Genomic DNA, 21,676 nt, shown 5'->3' on the forward strand with positions numbered 1-21,676 from the left:
AAACAGTGAGTGGAGGCGAACCGCAGTGGTGGGGCGGTACGAGACGAGCTCTGTGCGGGTCTCTGACTCACACTGGTGACATAAAGTCCCGCACGCACGCGAGATTTCTTTTCTTCCCCCCAGGAGGAAATAGAGATAACCACACCCCGAACCCTTTTGTATTGGTCCCTGTAACAACCTTCTTGTTTTAGGTCATCTTGTTGATTTCCCATCGTCAGCGCGACATGCGCCACCATCGGTCACCTAGGGGAAATGAATCACCTAGTGGTCATTTATAGTACATCCTTTAGAATGATGATCAACACCTGCTGTCACAAGCAACCAACTTGTTTTTTTGTTTTTTTTTTTCAACTTTGGCAAATTGTCAACACTGCAAGCAGCCAGGAAGCGGAGACTTTGAAAGTCCACTTTTGAAGGTTTGGATTACACATATAAAATACTTTACATTTAGCCTAAGAAATCTAGGGTATATACTGTTGTGTAGATAAGATGTGTGTGTACGTGTATACTCAGACATGTATATATCTATGATCTGAACCCCCGGTGTGTGAGTGAGAAGAGACTAATATTAATAGTGAGTCATAAAATAGCTGCATTTCATTGTTAATTTCAGTGTCATTTCCATGGAGCTAAATACCGTAGGGCTTCATAGACATTTTGTTGTAACTTTGCTTTTGCTCACTTTCAATAGACATCAAATCACACGTTTTATACAAATCCTGATATTCTTTCCTCCTATCAGGTGGGTCACCAAAGCACTTCATCCAACTGCTCCCGCCCTGTCAAAGTTTAGAAGCCATTGTGGCCTACAAGTCAAAAAGATGGTCCATCCCCGACACTCATGCTAATCAGACATTTTCATTTTCTCCCTTAACTCAACAGTTTTGTTGGTCTCCGAGCTCCACCAGCTTCCACTAGACTGTGGAGGACACACACACACAGATGTGGTCTATCAGCAAAACTCCACTGGAACTTCATGATGTGTCATAAGTGTCACTACACTTGTCACAACCTCCAGACAGGAAGTGGGGAGATTTTGGGTGGGAGGGTGATATCAGGCGAGGTCGGCATCAACCAATCAGGTGCTGCTTTCGGGAGCATCTTCTCACTCAGCGCCCCCTACAGACGGCATTGGAACATATCAGAGGCACCAAAAAAATACCTCCAACGGTTTTATTTATTTCCAGAACACATAAAAAATATGACAATACAAACATCTGCCCCAACAACAGCTACACAAAGGAAAATACAAAATAAGCTTTGACTCATGAAAAACTATTGGTTCCAATAAGGCCATTGATTGACTGATTGATTTATTAAGTGAAAGGTTGTCAAAAAAAAGGAAAGGAAAAAAAAAAGGCTTTGCTGTCGCAGCTCTGCTCACAGTTGGAAGACCGCCAAACCGCCTCCAGGGGGCGCACTGATTGGCTGGCGGCTGATTAAGGCATCAGGAGTCAATGGACCTCCAGACAAGACACAACAACGTGAAACCACAATAACAACACACACTGCATTCTGGTTCTTAAAGCCGCGTGTCGCTCGTGTTTCCACACTGCTCCCCTCCTGGGAGTGAGGGTTGGGAGGGGGAGGGGAGGAGTGGGCGGAGCCTAACCGCCACCCACTTCCTGTTTGTCGTCCGGCCCACAGGGACAGACGACAAACGCGTGAGAAAAAAATCTCTGCAACAGCCGAAATGAACAGCAAGGAGGAGGGAGAAGAAGAAGAAGAAGAAGAAGAAGAAGAAGAAAACAAAGACATTTGTGTTTAAAAGTTTGGAAGTCCCGCCGGTGAAGAGAAGCTCTTCTGGGCGGCGCCAGGAAAAAGTTCCCGCTCGCCACCGCGTCCCGAGCTACTGCCGTCCCCCCTCAGCGCCGGAAACAAGGCGACTGGAAGACCAAGACGCTCGCAGCACTTGTGGCCTTCAGATGTGACCCGAAAGCAGGTCAGAGTGAGGCCCCTCTGGTTGGACCTGGGTGTCTTTCCTCACAGTTATCTACAGAGGGTGCCAACGAGAGAGGCACAAAATGGCAGCAGTGGCGCTGAAGGAAAACGGCGGGGATTCACACGGGACGAGGCGTTGTGTTTCGATTAGTTTCACACTCACACACATTCTCACACTCACACACATTCTCACACACACACACACACACACACACACACACACACACACACACACACACACACACACACACACACACACACACACACACACACACACACACACACACACACACACACACACACAACATCACTGTGTTTACACACTCGAGTCCGCTGAGGAAAACCAGGTGACTGGTCTGATTTCATCTGGGAGGAGGAGGCTTCGAACCGATGCTTTAATTCTGAAAGGAGGATGAGCGCTGGAGGCGACAGGAAGGAAGGAGTCCGGCGGGTGTGTCTGGGTGTCGGTGTGTGTGTGTGTGTGTGTGTGTGTGTGTGTGTGTGAGTGAGTGTTCGGGGGGGGGGATCAAATCCAGATCAAGTTTGGCGGTGGTGGCGTAAGGAGGGAGCTTGAGGTGCGGCTGCAGTCCATCGCCATGGTGGAAGTTAAAACTCCTCCTGCTCCTCAGCGTCCGGGATGGCGAAACCCTCCTGGACACACAGACAGAGTGGCGGTTTCAACAACAACAACAACAAAATCTTCCTGAAGACAATGCCCAACACTAGAAACATGCTAAATTAGTAGAGTTGGGGAAGCTGACAGGCTATAAGACCAAGTGGGGCCGCATTCCAATCCTCTGTAGGAATCCACAGAGGAGGAGGAGGAGCAGGAGGAGGGGGCGGCAGCGGTGACGGCGGTAGCCACAGCAGGAGCAGCTGTCATCGTGTTGACCGACTGACAAGCGGGTTGAAGCTGTTGGCCTGGCCACCAGACTGGAGAAGCTCCAGGATCTCAAGGATCTCCAACATCACCAATGCCAGGAGGACAGGCAGCGTAGACATACGCCCCAGTAGGTCGGAATGTGACATCGCTGCCTCCATCATCATCATCATTATTATTAATTATTATTATTATTATTATTATTATTATTAATTGTTCAACAATCTAGAGCATGAGTGGGCAAACTTTTTGCCTCTGGCTGTGGGGACATGGAATGATGTCAGGCGCGAGACTCACGTCTGTGGCGTAGAGGATGTCCATGATCCTCATTAGCGTCTGGTCCTCCTCTCCTTCCTTCTCCTGGCAGATGACCTCGATGTTTCGCAGCTTCCCAAAGTAAAAGTCTCTCTCCTTCTCCATGTCCTGGATGGTGGACCTCAGCATCTCCATCTGCACAGCAGGAGGAGGGGGGGGGGGGGAGAGAACACAGCTTTTACAGTCGTCCTTCCCGAGACTAAGATCTTGAGACAAACACATTCAGCCGTGAGTGGGCGCCCACCTCGTTCAGGAGCTCCGCCCTCTCCTCGTCACCCATGCCCGAGCCCGGCTTCCTGGCGCCCACGTTGACCATCTTGGGTGCTACCTTGGCCACCGGCGGCCTCTGAGGAGCTGAAGAGACAATAAATGGCTCATTACCAGCTCAAAATAAATAACTGGACACATTTATTCCATTATTAAAATACATGGCCCCGCTCCCCCAAGGTGACCCACCTGAGACTGCGCTCTGGCTGAAGGGCTTCTTGGGGGCCTTGCTGGGGGCTGACATGGCTGAGGGGGGCGTGGCCACGGCATCCTGCCCCTCCCGGGCCTTCGTCGGGTTGTAGTCGTGCCCGTCATAGTTGGCGTCGAAGAACTTCTTGAACCACTGGACAAACTCAAAGTTGTCCTGGAACTTCCCCTTCACCAGCTTGTCCACAGGGATGATCTGGAGAGACACACGCAGGCCCGATGAGGTACTGCGTCTTTCACTGTGAAGTTGGCTAGCACAGAGCGCCTGGTGCTGCTGGCCAAGTGGCACTGTGGATGTTCAGAGAGCTGGCGCCGCAGCGTTACACAACGTGACCGACTGCAATGACGTGCAACATGTACAGAGGGGAGACGACCCAGCTGCACAACAACTACAACAGCACAGACACACAACCTGACAGAAGTCCAAAATTAGCATGGGCGTCCTTCCAAAGAAGGAAACTTTGGCACGTTAGCGATGGAAAGAAATGAGGTCAGTGACAAGCGCGCACATCTCACACACACACACACACGCGCGCGCGCGCGCGCACATACACACAGATTACAAGGGGATTAATGGGTGAACTGGTGGCAGAACGCTGAGTCATGATGCAGTTCCTCAACAATGCTGCTGCAAGCTAAACTGGACACACCCCGGCCGACGATGCAGTGGCCCTCCCATCACAGTGCAAGGTGCAAACGTCACCAACGCTTCTCCAGGATTCTCCCACAGCTGCTGCGAGTTGCCAAATCGAGTTGTGTCACCTCTCGTCTTTCTGGGCAACAGACTGCAGCTCAACACTGTGCTCACTGGGCTAACCAGCTGCCTGGATTCTGAGTCTCTCCCCTTCTGGTCATCTAAACTCTACAACACATGCCCATGCCGCCACCTGGTGGCCTGGTCTTCTAAGCCGTTTCAAGCCCTTTACACTCCTAGTGGTCTTAAGGACACACAATATCAGCAATGAGCAGCAAACAAAGAAACGCAATCACAAATGGTCCAGACCCAGAAAGTGCAGCAGGAAACAAGTTCAAACGGTACACTGACTCCAACAAGAGGCTGTGTGTGTGTGTGTGTGTGTGTGTGTGTGTGTGTATCTCACCTTTTCCACCCCCATCTTTTTGAAGGAAGCCTGCAGCAGCTTGAAGTTGTGGATGTATTCGTGCTCCAGCTTGGCGCCAAACTTCACCTTCTTCAGCATTACCGAGTTGTGAAACAGCATGTCCATGAACTGACAGTAGGCGGCACCTTTGGAAACACACACACACACACAGCAGAGAGTCAAAGGCCTGGCCTTCCCCTCCCCACATCTGGTTTAACCAACCAATCAGCTCTCACCTGTGCACAGCATCTCGATCTTGGTCAGGTTGATCTGCAGTGAGTCGTTGATCCACACCAGCATGTCGTGGCGACTCAAGTTGTCGCTGGTCACCGAGGTGGAGAACACGTTCACAGCCATCGTCGTTCGTCTGCTGACCAACAACAACAAAAAACCCACTGTCAGTCGTGTTTATTGTCTGCTCTGACCCACCTCATAGGAGAAAAAATATATATAAAGGGATATTAAAAATGAACAAAAGCGTTACAGCAAAAACATGTCTTTGAAGGCCCACAGTATTTTAGCTCTTTATCGAAATGACTCTTCAAACACTGAAAGAAAATGGATGAAATACAGCTATTGTATGACTCACCGACTATCAAAATAATTTATTAAAACGCTTAAGCGTCCTCATATGGCCCCCAGGCTGTAGTTTGCCCATGCCCGTTCTAGTTGCAGCTCTCAACATGAACGTCACTCAACAGATCCTCTTCACAAAAACGGTGCCGTTGATGTTTGTTGATGACCTCTGCATCCGTGACCCCTCCAGCAAGCACGACCTGCCTCATCCTTGCACTCCGACCTCACAGTAACTGCGTTCAGCAGTCTTCCTTGTGTTTTTAGCTCTTAAAGTGAGCGAGACCGCGACAGAGCAGCAGCACGCCCCCTGGTGGCTGGCAGTGGGCGGCCGGCTCGGTTGACCGAAGCCATGTGTGCTGTTCAACAATGCCAGGCATGTCACACACACACTGAGTGAGACTGGCAGCTTCCACGCCACTCCATCATCGGTCTTAAAAAAAAAAAAAAAAAAAAAAAAACTAAACTAAACCGAATCCACCATCCACCCGTTCACTTTTCATTTAAACTACACCAATAGAAGGGGTCGGGGGGGATACAGTGGGGAGTGCTGCTGAATGACAAATAACGTGAGACTTTGAAGTGCTCTTCAACGCAACAAGTCATGACAACAACGAAGCTGAAAAAAACAAAATGAGGAAGTCTGGAGGTATAAAAAGTAAGAATACTTTTAACACATTGAATGTTCATTAAATGGTGATTTACATTTAAACCTCCAGCCTCTTAGTAGTTTTTTAAACTACACGAATAATTCCCGGTTATCAGACTGGCATCGAACTGTCTTGTACTATTCCCCCCCCTTTTTTTTTCTTTTGTTAAGTTTTCTAGTACTAGGCCCGATAAAACAAGCGAGTCGACATAAAACATAAACAACGACATTTGTCTTCGCTTATTTAATCTAAGAAAAAGGTCAAGCGGCCGAGTTAATAAGCATCAGGCTGCCGCCGCCGCTCTGCTGCTTGTGTTTATGTGGAGATTCTGTGTCACAAGTCTGGAACATTCCTGCTAGCAGCGCTTAGCTTGGAGCAACAGGGCCCCCGCCGGCACGGAGCTAACGGTCTCCACTTAGCCGGGCAACCAAAGTTAAGATAGCTTCTGCAAAGAAACAAACGGATTTAACAGCGTCATAAACCTGACGACCGCACCGGCGACTCCTCGCTTATTCTAACGAGAGCACATTTTAATGGGAACCCGGGTGTACGGGAGCCGCCTGTCACGGTGCTAATCGCCGGGGTAATGCGGGAGACGCATTTCCCCGCCCCGCCTGTGTGTTCTGTCTAGCTGCCGTTAGCTTAGAGCGAAAAACAGACAGGCACGGCTTTGGTGACCACGTTTTAGATTTGTTCGGATTGGGGTTCAGACCAGCAGAGCAACCAGTGACGCTGGTGCGGCTGTTTGGACCGGCCTCGGGGCGGAACCTCCAGGCTAAGCCCAACACACAAGCTAACGGCCGCAGCCGTCGCTAGCCGCCTCAGCTGCCGCTTCACATGCCGTCAAAACGCCGCCGCTTCCGGGCGGTTTAATACCCACCTAGGTCGGATCCGCTCTCACTCTTGTCGATGACTCGTTTTCTTAATTATTTTCTGGATTCGAATCCTCCGTCATACGACGCCTCCCCGAACACCGATACAGCGCTAAGTCCACTTCTGCTTTCTTCTGTTCTCTCCTCCACTTGTCGCCACTTTCCTCCTCTACCGGCAGCGGAAGAGCGGGGCTGGTGACGTCATGATGTAAGCGGGTCACGCCTAGAATATGGATCCGATCCGCCCTGAGAGGCAGAATTTAATATACGCAAAATGAGATTTACCCAAATCCTTTACCAGGTTTTCTGTTGGAAACGTTTCTGGGAGAATTTTAATTTGTGCATAAAGACTATGGAAATAATACATAACAAGGGAAGTGACTTTACGCTGCAATACGTTGCTGACTTGTCATTAATAGACCTGTTAAAATAAAAAAAAATTAAAAAAAAGTTTTAAGAAGAAATTGTCTGCGAGGTAGCAGTGACAATGACTAGAGTTGCCAACCGTCCCTTGACATGCAGTATTTGATAATGAAATGGTGCGTCTCGTTTTGAATCAATACGGGACGGGGTTTGTCCTGTATTTTCCGAGTTGTCTTGAACGGAAATTTATTTTCGAAGCAAAATCACGTTCGTTTCCATAGTTTGCGCTCGAAACCGTAGGCAATACCATTACACAACCCATTCACAACAACTGCGTACCTGCTGCGTAGAGTAGGCTATGAATCGGGATTGCTTGTTCTTTTCAGCTTTATTTGTTTAATTCCTTCGTAAAAGCCATCCATCCTGCACTTTATTTATTGTTGTGTAAAAAAAATATGTTCAATTAAAAGATTTCAATCCAATTTAAACATTCATCTTATTTCTAATGGCTATTGGGAACAAAGTAGTTCAAACCTGTGATGGTCATAACCCCGGGCACTGCTGGAGGCTTCCTTTATTTTTCCAAATCAGAATTGGCAACACTAACAGTGACACCTGCTGACCTGGAGCTCTAAAGTGTTCGCAATGCCAACGTTGTGACAAAAAAAAAGAGGATTTGTGTATTTGAGTGGTGATTTTTTTTTTATTATTATTATCATTATTGACACAAACAACACATAGCATTTAAAAAAATATATATTTACAAACAATGAATTGCAACAACCTTGAAAAACAGAACACCGTTCTAAGATGATCTGAAGAACGTTTAAAAAACCTTCAACCTTGCATGCACGTATGGCTCGCACGCACACATACACAACAAATCCATTATACACATAACAAAACTTCCAGGTTTTCGTTTATGAGGTAAAAAAAAAATATATTTCAGCTCCTTCAAAAGTGATGAAAATGGACACTGACGATTTCAAAAAAAGTGAGTCTTGCTCTGGAAACATCCAACATGATTTGAGGTCCTGCTGTTATACCCCTTAGCACGTGCGTGAGGCAGCAACGTCCGCTGAGACCAGATGGCCACATCTGATTGGCTACAAGTCAGTGATTGGCTGAGGAAAGCAGCGGAGAGGATGGAGAGCAGCTCCTTCTGACACACACACACACACACACACACACACACACACACACACACACACACACACACACACACACACACACACACACACACACACACACACAGCCTATCAGAGCTGCTGCAGGCCTGGGGAGGAGGATCAGGGGAGGGAGGTAGTGGTGGAAGTGGCGAGAGCAGGCAGCTCCTCAAAGGCGAAGTAGTCCTTGAGCGGAGCAAAGAGGTGGCGGATGACGGGGACGCTCCAGGCCTTCCCCAGAACCCTCTGCCGCTGCTGCCGGCTCATGTTACGCACGTCCGTGTAGTGTTTGGGAAGACCGAAGATCCTGGACGGGAAGGAAGAGACGAGAGACGGAAGTGAGACGGGCAGAGCCGCAATCCACCAGTGCAGGGCTGTGAAACACAGCGTGGGGCCAAAATTTCAAACTTGGACAAAAAGTCAGACCAACATTGATATTTACTGAAGCAAATCCTCCTCCAGAACCTTCAATACTGTATATGGGACAAGCAAAGCTGAATACTATACAATAAATAACATTACAAGCTGAGTGGGCGGAGCTCTCTGACACACACACACACACACACACACACACACACACACACACACACACACACACACACACACACACACACACACACACACACACACACACACACACACACACACACACACACCTCTCCAGCTCGGTGATCCACAGGCTGTCCTCCTTGCCGTTCTGCAGGACGGGCAGCAGAGACACGTGCTTGCCCTGCTTCAGGGAGTTGGGGTTGGTGGTGATGGTCCTCACCTTGTTCACCTGGCGGACGAGAGGAACAGGAAGTGAGCGAGCTCGGCAGGAAGCTCAGGTGACAGTGAGACGCTGCGTGTGAGGAGGCTGCGAGGACCCACCCGGGCCTGTCGGCCGACCTCCAGGCAGTCCTGCAGGGTCAACTTGTCGTTAAGGGAGGCAATGATCGGCCTGTAGGGGGAGACAGAGGCACGTTGATGCCAACCACCACGGCCGCTGGCGGTGTGAGTGACCTCAAGTACCTGAGGGCGGCGACTCACCTGCTCATGGCCGGGATGTTTCCCCAGAAGCAGCGAGCTCTGTGGGCGGGACTAACGTTGATGGCGTCCACTAGCACGGGGTTACACTGTCACACGTGCGCGCGCACACACACACACATGCACAGACACAATTAATACAAAATACACATGATAAAAACTTTAATTAATTTTCTAACAGCATATTATATAACATATCCTATATCAGTGGTTCTCAGCAAAGGAACACTGTCCATGAAAGAGAGATCCAATCAAAACAGCATTGTAATCCACCTTTGGTGTGTGTGTGTGTGTGTGTGTGAGGAAACTCTCACCTCGAGGAAGCGGCAGATGTTGACCTTGTCGTGTGTGTTCATGAAGACCACGTTCTCAAAGAGCCAGAAGAAGGGCCGAGGGTCGTCCTCCCTGGGCTTCAGCAGCTGCAGGATGCGGTAGAACTCAAAGAACAGCCTGCCGGTGCCCTCTGCAGGACAAAGTGAGAACCGTCACAGGTCCAGTTTGTGCTGGACCAGCGGCGGCTGCGTTCATGGACCTGGTGGACGTCCGCTTCTTCTACCTACCGTAGATGCCCTTCCTGAAGGGGTTGACGATGGAGAGGTCGTTGCAGGGGCTGCCGCCGATCAGCAAATCAAACGGACCCCACTCCTCAATCTGCACGCTCAGAGACAAAGAGGGATGTGAATACACTTCCAGGCCAGCGGAACCCGGGACGAAGGAAGGCGCGAACGTCGGGCGCGGGGACGCACATGCTTGTGGGTGATGTGGCGGACGTCTCCGACGTGGGAGATCCTCCCGTCGTGGTTGACCATGGCGACGGCGACGGAGTCCTCGCAGACCTCAGAGGCCACGTACCTCTCCACCTTGAAGCCCAGGTCCTTCAACACCTGGTAGCCTGCAAAATCACAGGCAGACAGACAGACAGAGCTCGTTCAGTGGGGGGCTTCGCTCACTTGAAACGCTCCACAAACAGACTTAGAAGCATCGGGCGGGGGTGTGGACTCACCTGTCGCGATGCCGTCGAACAGCGAGAGCACTCGCAGCGGCCTGCGCTGGTTGGCGGGGATGGACGGGTAGACGCGATGCGGCTCCTGGGGAACAGAAAAGAAGCTGACCTCTGACCCCACCCACTGTAGGACCAGATGGTTGTGCGTCTTTTGCTCTTGTAAAGACCTGCAGCGCCTCCCAGAGGGCGGTAATGTTTTTGTCGATAGATTCATTTGATTCTTTCTTGCAATTACCTCAGTTCATCATCAAGTGCTGCAGCAGCATAGTTTCTCCAATTTGAGATCAATACAGTACACCTCTTCGATCTATTCTATCCTATTATTCAGGTCTCCTGGGGCGGGAGGTACTCACAAACTCAATGCCGCTGTTGTTGGCGAACAGCTCCTGGACCCGGATGCTCCAGTCGCGTCGGGGTATCAGAGTTCCGCAGGCCTTGTGGGGCTGACACAGGAAGCAGATCCACGGGTCCAGGCGCTTCAGAAAGCCGAAGGTCCCGTTCCCCACCAGGATGTTCAGACAGTCGGCGCAGTAAGACCTGCAGGGTTGGAAGGAGACAGGGTTCACCTTGGATCCCCGCTCACCCTGCACACTCTGCAGTCCAGGCACCGCCCTCTGGGAGGCACTGCAGGTCAACTTGCCTTCCACAACAACCCGCTTCAGAAACTGTTTCACCTCAATTGCAATCAACATCCGTACTGCTTTTAATGTTTAATTCCTGTTTTTATGTTACTTATTAACTACAAGTGATACTTACCCACCTGGTTTCTCTTTTTTTTACTCCACATTCTTGATTTATTTGTTGGCATATGTTTAAGTAATTTAACTGCAAATTTTATTCTGATGCGTTTTAACATTTTAACCTATTTTTTTTTCTTTGAGGACTTCGAAAAGCACTCTATAAATAAAATGTATAATTATTATGATGATGACGATGACGATTGTTCTTCTTCTTCTTCTTCTTCTTCTTCTTCTTCTTCTTCTTCTTATTATTATTATTATTATTATTATTATTATTATTATTATTATTAATAACATTCTGAACTTTGAACATTAAGGGGGGTTATGCATGGCCTTTGTGTTGGTGTCTGGATGTATAACCATGTTGGGTTTAAATGTTGGAACCTGTGCCAAGCTGCACAAAAAACAAATTCCGCCAGCATGGCTGTGTGGTCATTAAAAGAATCAGAATTAGAATCAGAACCAGGAGTCAGAGGCAGGAGGAAGCGGCGGTGGCGGCGGCAGGAGCGAGGGGGTGGGGGCTTGACCTGCAGCAGCTGTCATTTCCACACAGGATGACCTCCAGGCCGTAGCAACAGATGGTGCAGTAGGACTGGTATCCGTCCTCGTCGTAGCGGAACAGAGTTTCTGTGAAGTTGTCCTGCAAGTGGGCGGAAGACAGGTAGGTCGCACACGGGCTCAGTGACACTGCGGTGGTGCAGTGCACAGGAAGGGGCGGAGCTCCTTACCCGACAAATCCTGCAGAGGCTTCCTTTAAACAGAGGGTGGGTGACGACTACGTCCTCGGTTCCACAGCACAAACAGAAACCTGTGGACGCATCGAGACTGACTGAGCCGACACCACCTGACACACTTCCAAACACTCCCCCAACACGCCCCTAGACATTCCCCCTGACACTCCCCCTGACAGATGACACCTGAGACTCACCTTCGATGTCTAAATTCCCATCAACAATCATACGGACGGTATCCTCTAGAAAGGAGAAAAAAAGATATTTTTCATTTATTTGCAATTTGTTTTGCTAATGATGTGTTAATAAAGTTCAATACAACTCTTCGAAAACAAACAGAGGAAACGAATGACAGAATTGCATGAAAATGAGTGCGATAAAACATTCTTTGAGTGGTTTCAGCACACTGATCAGGCCTAAAGTTTCATTAGCATTAGCACGGAGCTTCACGTTCAGGTCACAGCCGCAGGTGTAAAAAACGGTCTGCTGGAAATGTCTCGAAGCCTCCTGGTGGTCGGTGAACGTGCTGCTGGTACCTCTCAGTTTCTGGTCCGGCTGAGTGTAAACGGTCTGCTGCTGTTGCTGCTGCTGCGCCAACTTGTGGCGGGCTCTGATGGCGTATGTGCTCTCCCTGTCTGGCAAAATGTCAGGCGACGTGTCGTCATCCAGTCCGTCCATCAGGTCGCTTAGATTCCTCTGCGCCTTCCCTCTGTTCCCGCCGCCCCGGCCCCGGCCGCGGCCGCGGCCCCGGCCCCGGCCCCGCCCTGTCTGCCATCCTTTGGCCACGGACTGATCCTCGCTCGTGGGAACGCAGCTCTGGTCGGGCGCCGCGTCGTCGTGGTTGCTGATGCTCGACGGCGAGGGCGAGTTTTCTCTGCTGCTGCTGCTGCTGCTGCTGGGGACACCTGGTAGGAGACAAGTCACATGACAACATCGCATGTTACACACCAACAGTGGCTGTCTTCATTCACACCCGTACATGTGAACCTACGGAAGCGTTCACTGGATGAAAAAAAAGAAGTAAGCACCAGATCTTGTAATTACGAGATAAAATAAAGAAAAAGAAAACGTCTGCAAATCCTTTCTAGTGGGCAATGATGGCGCTAACGCAGTTAATCTGCTTTTACCACTTCCTCGGTTTCAGACACTGGGAAATACTTCAACACAGGATGCTTTATGGATACAAATTCATTCATGCATTTGAAATGCATTGGAGCCGGTTTGGTAGTGACTCACAGAAACTGTACGGCACCATACAAATCTTACACCCGCAAGGATCCTCATCCCGTAATTACGAGAGCTTTTCTTGTAATTTTAAGATCCTTATCTCATAAATACAAAATATTTTCTCATAATTACGAGATCTTTAAGGTGCCTATTCATTTTTTTTTGCAATGCACTTCCATAAGAACATGCTTTAGTGAGTCAAAAAAGGACCCCAGAGAGGGAGAGAGAGAGAAAAAAAATTGCAGACGATGCTACAACTATTGAGCCTCTTACCATTAGTGGGCGCTGTTGGTTTGAGTCCCTCTGGTCCTGAGGGCTGAAATCCGCCCAAGGCCCACTCCAACATCTGTCTCAGGAGCTGGTCTTTGTCCTCCAGGGACTCTGTGAACTGCCTCTGACAGCGAATAGCGGCCTCCTGGTGGACACAACCGGTAGCGGAGCAACACAGCAAAATGTCTTCACTGGACACACAGGATTTGTTTGAATGTTAGAAACACTACATTCGTTCTTGCACGCACGCACGCACACACACACGCACGCACGCACGCACGCACGCACGCACGCGCACCTGCAGGGACAGAAGGATGGCCTCTCTGTAGGTGACGTTGGTGGCGAAGCAGCGGGAACTGAAGTGTTGCGTGAAGGCAGCAAACGGCTTCAGGACGTCCAGCTTGACCTTGAAAGGAGTTCAGATCACGCCCGCGTGAGGAGCAGCACGAGGCGGGAGCACAGACCGCGACACTTCCCATGATGCTTCACTGGACGTGTCCATCTCAAAGCCGGTGCGAAAGCCCCTGAACGCACCGCCAGCTGTGGACTCACCTGACAGGACATCTTCTGGCCGTACCACTCCGCCGTCACCTCCTTCACCTCCTGCTGCTCCTCCTCCTCCTCCTCACAACACACCGTGATGACGCCCGGCCAATGACAGTGCCCGTCTGTGAGAGCCCAGACCAGCTCACCTCTCTCACCCTGTGACGTGACACACACACACACACACACACACACACACACACACACACACACACACACACACACACACACACACACACACACACACACACACACACACACACACACACACACTATGGAAACAGCTAACAGACGGCTGAGTCCTTCCTTGTTCTGCAGAAGCGAGTTGATTATTTTTTACCTCCACCTCAGCATTGCAGCGTGGCGGTGCTGAGGTGTCTACGCTGATATCATCGTCGTCGCTGTCAATGTCGCTGTCAAATTCGCTGTCGCTGCAGCTGTCACTCTCGCTCAAAACGTAGAGGGACTCAGGGGGAAGCGTGAGGCCTGAGACGCAGAGAGCAGGAAGCAGGAATAGGCTGATCTGTACAGACATCTCTTCCATTCCAGCTGCTAATGTCTAAGATCAGCGACAGGAAGAGGCGGATCTCTGGCTGCTGTGCCTGAACGACCTTCTGCAGCAGCAGCAGCAGCAGCAGCAGCAGCAACAAGCTGCACAGCAACTCGGGCCGACTCTTTTTTCCCCCTCTGGTCTTACCTTTCGCCAGCCGGCTGCTCCTGTCCTCTGTAATGTCAAGGAAATCTGCCAAACACAGACGCACCGTCACCGTCAACACCGTCGCCATCAACACCATCAGGGTCGGTGCAAGGCGTCTGGCCAACACTCAACTCACACCAAAAGCGTTTGCGGCGCAGTCGCAGCTCCGCCGCAGACCGCGGCCATTAAAGTCGGCGCGTGTGCTCACATCAAGCGCAGGTGCGTTTCAGAGCCCTCCCAGGATGTGACCGCGTCAATGGCAGCAGGTAGAATCGTTCAGGCAGGAAGTCAATGATTGGAAAACACTGTGGATCCAGTTGATTTTGATAATAATATACAATATACTGGATTTAGTTTTTCTTGCGTAAAGCCATCGAGCCGCCGTGCTGGTCAGCGCCCCTAGGAAACGCGTTTGGTGTGAGATGGTTTGGAGCCGTTTCTGTGCTGCAGGCGCTTTTGTTGTAAATCATTTAAAACGCACCTGAGGAGTTGTCCGTGAGGTCCGAGTCCGAATCCTGGCTGTCGGGGCTCTTGAACGGAAGGTGAACCAAGCGGGGTTTCTCCTCTTCTGCGGAAGACTCCTCCTGCTTCACTGTCCCCTCAGGCCTGCTGGAAGACGCCTGCATGGCCGGAGGCTGGACGGTCCTGCTGCAGTCCTGGGACACCTGGCTGGCCGGGTGGAGGGAGGCCTCCGAGTTCCTCTGGCTGCTCAGGAGGTCTTTGCTGCTGCTCATCATCTAGAGGTGGAAGGAACACTGAGACACTCGGAGGGTGGCTCTGAAGCACACTAAAACTACCACTGGGACTACTAAACTGCCACGGTGACTACCAAACTACTACTGTGGCCGCAAAACTACCGCTGTGGCTACTAAACTACCACTGTGGCCATTAAGAATTTAGATGGGACTATGGCTGTGACCACTAAATTACCGCTGTGACTGCTAAACTACCACTGTGACTCCCAAACTACCACTGTGACCACTAAACTACCACTGTGACCACCAAATTATAGCTGCACCTATGGCTGTGACCATTAAACTACTACTGCGACTGCCAAACTACTGCTGTGCCTACCGCTGTGGGTGTGACTTGTAAACTACTGTTGTGACTACCGCTGTGAGTACTAAACTACTGCTGTGACTGCTAAACTACTGCTGTGTCTACTAAACTACTGCTGTGACTGCTAAACTACCGCTGTGACTACTAAACTACTGCTGCCACGACTTGACTACCGCTGTGAGTACTAAACTACTGCTAAACCACCGCTGTGACAACTAAACTACTGCTGCGACTACTAAACTACCAATGTGTCTACTAAACTACTGCTGTGACTGCTAAACTACCGCTGTGACAACTAAACTACTGCTGCGACTACTAAACTACCACTGTGTCTACTAAACTACTGCTGTGACTGCTAAACTACCGCTGTGACTACTAAACTACTGCTGCGACGGCTTGACTACCGCTGCGGCTGTGACTACTAAACTACCGCGGTGACCACCAAACTACCTCTGTTCAGTCCACCTTCACTTTTCTCGTTGACTTAGCTCCTACATCTTCAGCCCCTCACAAGAAGCTCAGAAGATTCACCTTGGCGAAGGCGTAGGACCTGCAGAAGGAGGTGGGCGCAGCCAGCAGGGTCAGGGCGAAGGTCTGTAGGGCGTCAGAGAGTCCAGGGCGCAGGAACATCTGCACGCAGCACACAAGAAGGAAGTCACCCCACACAGCGGTGGTCAAACACTCACGGCTGGCACAATGGACTGCAACAGACCTCCGACCAGGAGGGGGCTCCACCCTCGTTCTTGGTCTTCCGCAGATCCCCAATGTCCTTGATGACGTTGGCAAAGTCTTCAGCCAGCTTATTTGCCTCGCTCTGTAGCTGACACACACGCAGCTGCTGGGCCAGCTTGGCCAGCAGAGGTTTACGCACCAAACCCTGAGGAGAAGGAGGAGGAGGAGGTGGTAGAAGTGGAGGAGGAGGAGGAAGAGGAGGAGAAGAAGGAGAAGATGACCAGAGCGGATGTGCTTCGTTCAGGCTTACAACCATGTCCATGCACATTTCTGCAGCTATGGCCAGTAGGTGGCAGCATGAGACCAGTATTGCTCAGCAAGCTGGCGAGCAGAGGCAGACAGTTCCGGACCTGCGTTTCTCAACTAGTGGGTTGTGACCCATTTTGGGTCGAAGAACTGTTTTGATTGGGTCACGGCTTCGTGTGCAGCTTCCATTTTCTTTTTTTTGGGATATTTATTTTTTCAGAACACACAATTCAATTCAATAATTTCGATAACTTGTTTTCAAGACATGATAGAAAGTGGGGTAGCTTTATTTTGTGGAATAAATTTGAATGCTGTGGAGTAAATTTGAGTTAATAATAAAGAAAAAAATGTGGGTCCTGAGACTCCACCAGTTGAGAACCACTGATCTGGACCAACAGGTTAAGCGTGTGGAAGTCCAACAAGAGGCCTCGGTAGAACTTCCAGCCAGGCGCCATCATCATCGGAAGCCGCCGGTGGCCGTGCCTTGCTTCTAACTCGCGCAGCGATGAAAAAGATGCAAAAAAAAGCAGCTCCTACCTCGGCGCTGGTGGGTTGCTTCAGCAGGCTGCTGATGACCAGCAGCGAGGAGTGGCCCAGGTGGGAGGGCACACTCCGGACCAGGGTCTTCAGGACGCTCTGGTAGAAGGCGGTGACGCTCTGCAGGAACTCCTCGCGGTCCGGTTGCGACAGGTCCACGGTGGCGGTGGCGCACAGGAAGTCGCGGGCGTCGCGGCCGACGCCGGTGGCCACCTTTTCCGGCTTAAGGGGGAATTTGCTTCCGAGGCGGGAGGCGTCCAGCCTCTGGAGGAAGAAGGTGGCTTCCACGGGCTCCAGGACGACGGTGGCGTAGAAGGCGATGATGGAGCAGGCCCGCTGCAGCTGCTCCGCCACGTCGACCCGGGTGTTGTTCCGCTGCAGCGCCTCCAGGCTGCGCAGAGGGTGCAGGGCGTACAGGAGGAACAGGAAGTGCAGCTTGACCTTGTGGTCCATCAGCTGGGCCGTGATGCGGGCCACGTCCTCACTTCCTTTGCCCTCCATGGACTTGAAGTACTGGAGAACCTCACTCCAGCCGCGGGCCAGCGTCTCCACCGCCACCAGGACGGAGGCGCAGTTCGCGGCGGCAGGTCGGGTCGGGTCGTAGGAGCGCAGGCGGCTGAACACCTCAGCCAGGGGGCGTTTTAAGCGGCCGCGGCGGCGGCAGCCTGGGACGGCGCGGTGGTGCTGGAGGTCTCCGAGCAGAGTCAGCACGCAGCCGAAGGTTCCGGAGGAGAGCCCCACCTGCAGGGCCCGGCGGGCCACGCCCGGCAGGCCGCAGAGCGACAGCACGGCCGGGCACAGCCGCCGCAGCCGGGCCTCCAGAACGCGGCCCAGCGCCGAGGGGGCGTTGCAGTAGAACACGGCCAGGTTGGACAGCGGCAGCAGGATCTTCTGCAGCGTCTCCACCAGAAGGTTAGCGTCTGCATTCCTGCGCTCCACCTTCCCCTCCTCCTCACCCTCGTCCTGCCCGCCGTCCGCGCTCAGCTGCAGCGTCTGCAGCAGCCTCAGCACGCTCTTCCCGGAGCTGCGGTCGCAGTAGCCGATCAGCAGGACACTGGTGCGGCGGCCCCCCTCCAGCTCCACACCCACGAACAGGTAGAGGCAGTAGGGCGTCTGCGAGCAGGCCTTGATGATGTCCTTGGGGTGGGTGGGGCTGAAGATGTCGGGAAGGAGCGAGTGCTCCGCCACGTCCGGGTTCGAGCCGCGGCAGCACCGGCGGACAAAGGCCATCATCGCGCTGGGAGCAGCTGTGACAGGGGTCAAAGGTCAATGATTTACCGTCGTGCGGTGATTTACTGGCCGACGGTCGCGCTGCTCCTACCTGCGTCAGAAGAGACCGCCTGGTCTCCTGTGGCCTCCTGGACGTCCACGTAGTCCTTACAGTTACTGACGTAGAAGAACCTGAACCACTGCAGGAATTCCAGATGCGTCTCCTGGTCCCCCTTGATCAGAGAGTCCACAGGGATGTGCTGGGGAGGAGGAGAGAACGAAGAGGAGGTCTGCCATCATCTCCACCTTCAGAAACGCACGGCAGCTGCGCCGCTGAAACACACTCACTCGTTTGATTCCCAAGTGTTGGAACGCGGACTGCAGTAATTTGAAGTTCCGTATACTGGCTGCCACGTTCCAGTGGATGGGGCGGACCTGGGTAAGATCCAGGGATACTGGACACAGCTGGTGTATCAGCTGACAGTAGGCAGCACCTACATATGCGCGGACACACGCACGCACGCACGCACGCACGCACGCACACACGCACACACACACACACACACACACACACACACACACACACACACACACACACACACGTTTTAAAGAAGTACAAGACCAGCGAAGCAACCATCAACAGGCTCCAGGTCCAGGTGTTGTCTCCCACCTACCTGAGCTGCATTGCTGCAGCCTTTTGAATTTGGTCTGCAGGGAGTCACTCAGCCAAGTTAGGAGCGTGCTGATCGGCTTGCACGCTGAAGCTGGAGGAACGTCCTCCACCATGACCAGCTCCATCTCCTGCAGGGACGGCTGGGCGGACCCACACCTGCAAGCCCAGCCCCTGAAGTATGGACCTCCACAGCTTTCTTAAACATTAAATAAATAAGTGAATTATTATAACAGCGCAGTGCAAAGGGGCCGGCGTTTCTTCACGCTTGGTCACGACTGGACTGAACCTGAAGCGATTCCTTCTTTGTTTAAATAAATAAATGAAGCAATGCACAAACAAAACACAAAGTCCATTCAGCGGAACTGGACTGGCACAGACGGACCACGTGTACTTCCGTAAGGCGAGACCAGCTTTCCCGCGAAAGCGCTGCGTTCAAGTTGCGTCAGAATTCCGCCCCTTACTCCACATTAAAACAAAATAAAAGTAAATAAGCAGCTGAAAAAGACAAACACTATGTTCTTCTATTGCTGTTTTAACGCTTGGTCTTGTCATCACAAGTGGAAACTTGTGACTTAGTTTAAATTATTACAACGTCTTACCTTAAATAATTAGTCTTATGTGTATTATTTATATCACTGCATATTTTGTAAGATTATGAGTGTGAGGTAGATAACGTATAGTAAATGATAAACACATCTAAACATCCAGCTGTTTTAAAGACTCCGAGTCCGATTTCGTTCAAAACAAAACAAAACAAACGATTTCAAAATTACCATCAAGCCCTGAACACAACTGTTTGCATCCAATGGGACAAGTCATTCCAGCCCCTTTTCTAAACCAATCAAATTAGAGCGGGAGTTCCCATGACCAATAAGAGCCACTGCCATGTCCAGATACTGATCTGTGGTCAGTTAAGACTGCCGTACGGAGGATGACAAGCGAGGGGCGTCGTTCAGATTCAGAACCGATTCGACTTCCGGTCCGGAGAGGAAGAGACGCCATTGTCATTGACAACAATACGTTGTGATGGACTGGCAGCTTGTATGATAAAGAGTTTTAACGACGACGACAACAACAACGACGACTATAAACGCCATACAAACCCTCATTCACGCAAAACACTGGATTTAAAAAGTGGAGGTTTAGCGAGTCTGGAGCAGCGGAGGAAAACAGTTCCCTAATCAAAGCACTTTCAGTCCCCACAGATCTAGTCCAGTGCCTTCTTGGAAGTTCAATTGTGTTGTGTCAACGCAAATGTCCATTCAAGTCCATGAACAAACGGGTCCAATGCACGAAACACCAAACTCAATCCTTCACTAGCCATCACCCCGAGGTAAAACACGTGCTGGCGTAGTTTGTCTCACATAATCTTCAGAGTAATTAGCCAGCTACCACTGACTGTACCTTAGCGTGCGAAGCTACGCTCGGCTAGCACCAACGAGAGCTAACGCAACTTATCATATCTGCAAATTACCATAAGTTCGAAGCCACACGTGGACAATTTAGCGCGTAACTCGTAAAGTGGCTCAAAGGTTGATGGCGAATCTTGCGAAACGGGTCTATTGTTTTCCAATTGTGGACGTTTTGTCCACGGCGAGAGTAGATGTACTCGCCTCGTGTGCGGATCCTCCAGGGTGTTTACAGAACCGGTGTTGTATCGCGGTGGGCGGTCACATCCTGACGCCAGCCCACCTCTCAAAATGCTAACTAGCCTGCTAGCTTAGCAATGCTAACGAGCTAACCTAGCCCTCCTAGCTAAGCTAGCGTCACCGCAGCACAACATAAAATTGGCTAATTTCTTTTTCTGTTCGTATTGTTCTAATAACACAACAATAAAACGCACTTTCGCGGACTGTGCGCTAAGTGTAACTGTGATTATTTTATCCTTGACTTAGCATGCTAAGCTAAGTATACCTCGGCCAGCGCCAGTGAGCTTGAGCTACACGTCCCTTCACGTTTCAACCGGTCCGTGGAACCGTCGACACGTGAAACAACGTGGACAATAAAGTTAGTACTTTCCATCAAGTCACATAGTTTTAATGTCATCAACTATAAACGCAGCACTTGGCTGGGATCTCCCAGCACTAACCACATCAACCTGTTGATAAATTCGTTTAATGATGGGAAATTGATTTAATTTTTGCTTTATTTGACACTTATTTGTTTTACATACATTTAGCCTCGTTTAAGAATAGCATGTTGTGCTCTTTCACCTCGTGTAAAGCGTGCGTAGAAATGGTCTGTTCGCGGTGTCTACTGCTAAATCGTATCACTTAAAGAAGCGGCTCAGGCGACAAGCAGGTCTTATGGCTGCCTGATGACTCATTAAAATTCATACGTTTATGATGTTTTTTCCCCGCTATATATGATGTTCTAAAGTTTACGGAAGCGCATCGGTGCCACACTAGAAAAAAAACGGGACTCAGTATCACGTCATAACGTGAAACCATCACGTGATTATAGTTTCACGTTCTAACATGAAAGATTAGGTTAGAACGTGAAAATTGTCGCGTAGAAACGTCAAAGATTCACATTATGACGTCAAAACAATCAAGTAACACGACACTTTAACGTTATAACGTATATAACGTGGAAATTGAGCACTTCTTCTAGTTTGACTGCAATACGTTTCCGTAAAAGCTCACTCCG

At 50.6% G+C, this 21,676-nt stretch overlaps 2 protein-coding genes across 2 annotated transcripts; both read right to left on the reverse strand.

The window, feature by feature from the left end:
* Positions 1-2,118: 2,118 nt before the first annotated feature.
* On the reverse strand, positions 2,119-6,990 carry LOC142888504 (microtubule-associated protein RP/EB family member 1-like). The gene is made up of 7 exons (XM_076026851.1): positions 6,814-6,990; positions 4,947-5,077; positions 4,711-4,856; positions 3,593-3,806; positions 3,381-3,490; positions 3,119-3,271; positions 2,119-2,592 (listed from the first exon to the last, which is right to left on the reverse strand). The coding sequence occupies exons 2-7, from the start codon at positions 5,065-5,067 to the stop codon at positions 2,548-2,550; spliced, it is 789 nt and encodes a 262-aa protein (XP_075882966.1). The 5' UTR covers positions 5,068-5,077; positions 6,814-6,990; the 3' UTR covers positions 2,119-2,547.
* A 1,340-nt stretch (positions 6,991-8,330) lies between these two features.
* On the reverse strand, positions 8,331-19,724 carry LOC142888061 (uncharacterized). Its single transcript, XM_076026062.1, has 25 exons — positions 19,029-19,724; positions 18,703-18,848; positions 18,446-18,614; positions 17,146-18,392; positions 16,343-16,507; positions 16,162-16,260; positions 15,053-15,308; positions 14,572-14,616; positions 14,215-14,360; positions 13,884-14,033; positions 13,630-13,737; positions 13,320-13,476; positions 12,371-12,739; positions 12,032-12,076; positions 11,832-11,911; positions 11,631-11,743; positions 10,717-10,900; positions 10,364-10,448; positions 10,107-10,252; positions 9,921-10,011; positions 9,675-9,823; positions 9,364-9,449; positions 9,205-9,274; positions 8,991-9,112; positions 8,331-8,641 (listed from the first exon to the last, which is right to left on the reverse strand). Exons 1-25 carry the CDS (start codon positions 19,150-19,152, stop codon positions 8,458-8,460), a joined length of 4,536 nt encoding a protein of 1,511 aa, XP_075882177.1. The 5' UTR covers positions 19,153-19,724; the 3' UTR covers positions 8,331-8,457.
* Positions 19,725-21,676: the final 1,952 nt, after the last annotated feature.

Source organism: Nelusetta ayraudi, unplaced genomic scaffold, assembly GCF_046127955.1.
Source record: "Nelusetta ayraudi isolate G7.1 ecotype Tasmania unplaced genomic scaffold, CSIRO-AGI_Nayr_v1 ptg000019l, whole genome shotgun sequence".
NCBI classification, from domain to species: Eukaryota; Metazoa; Chordata; class Actinopteri; order Tetraodontiformes; family Monacanthidae; genus Nelusetta; species Nelusetta ayraudi.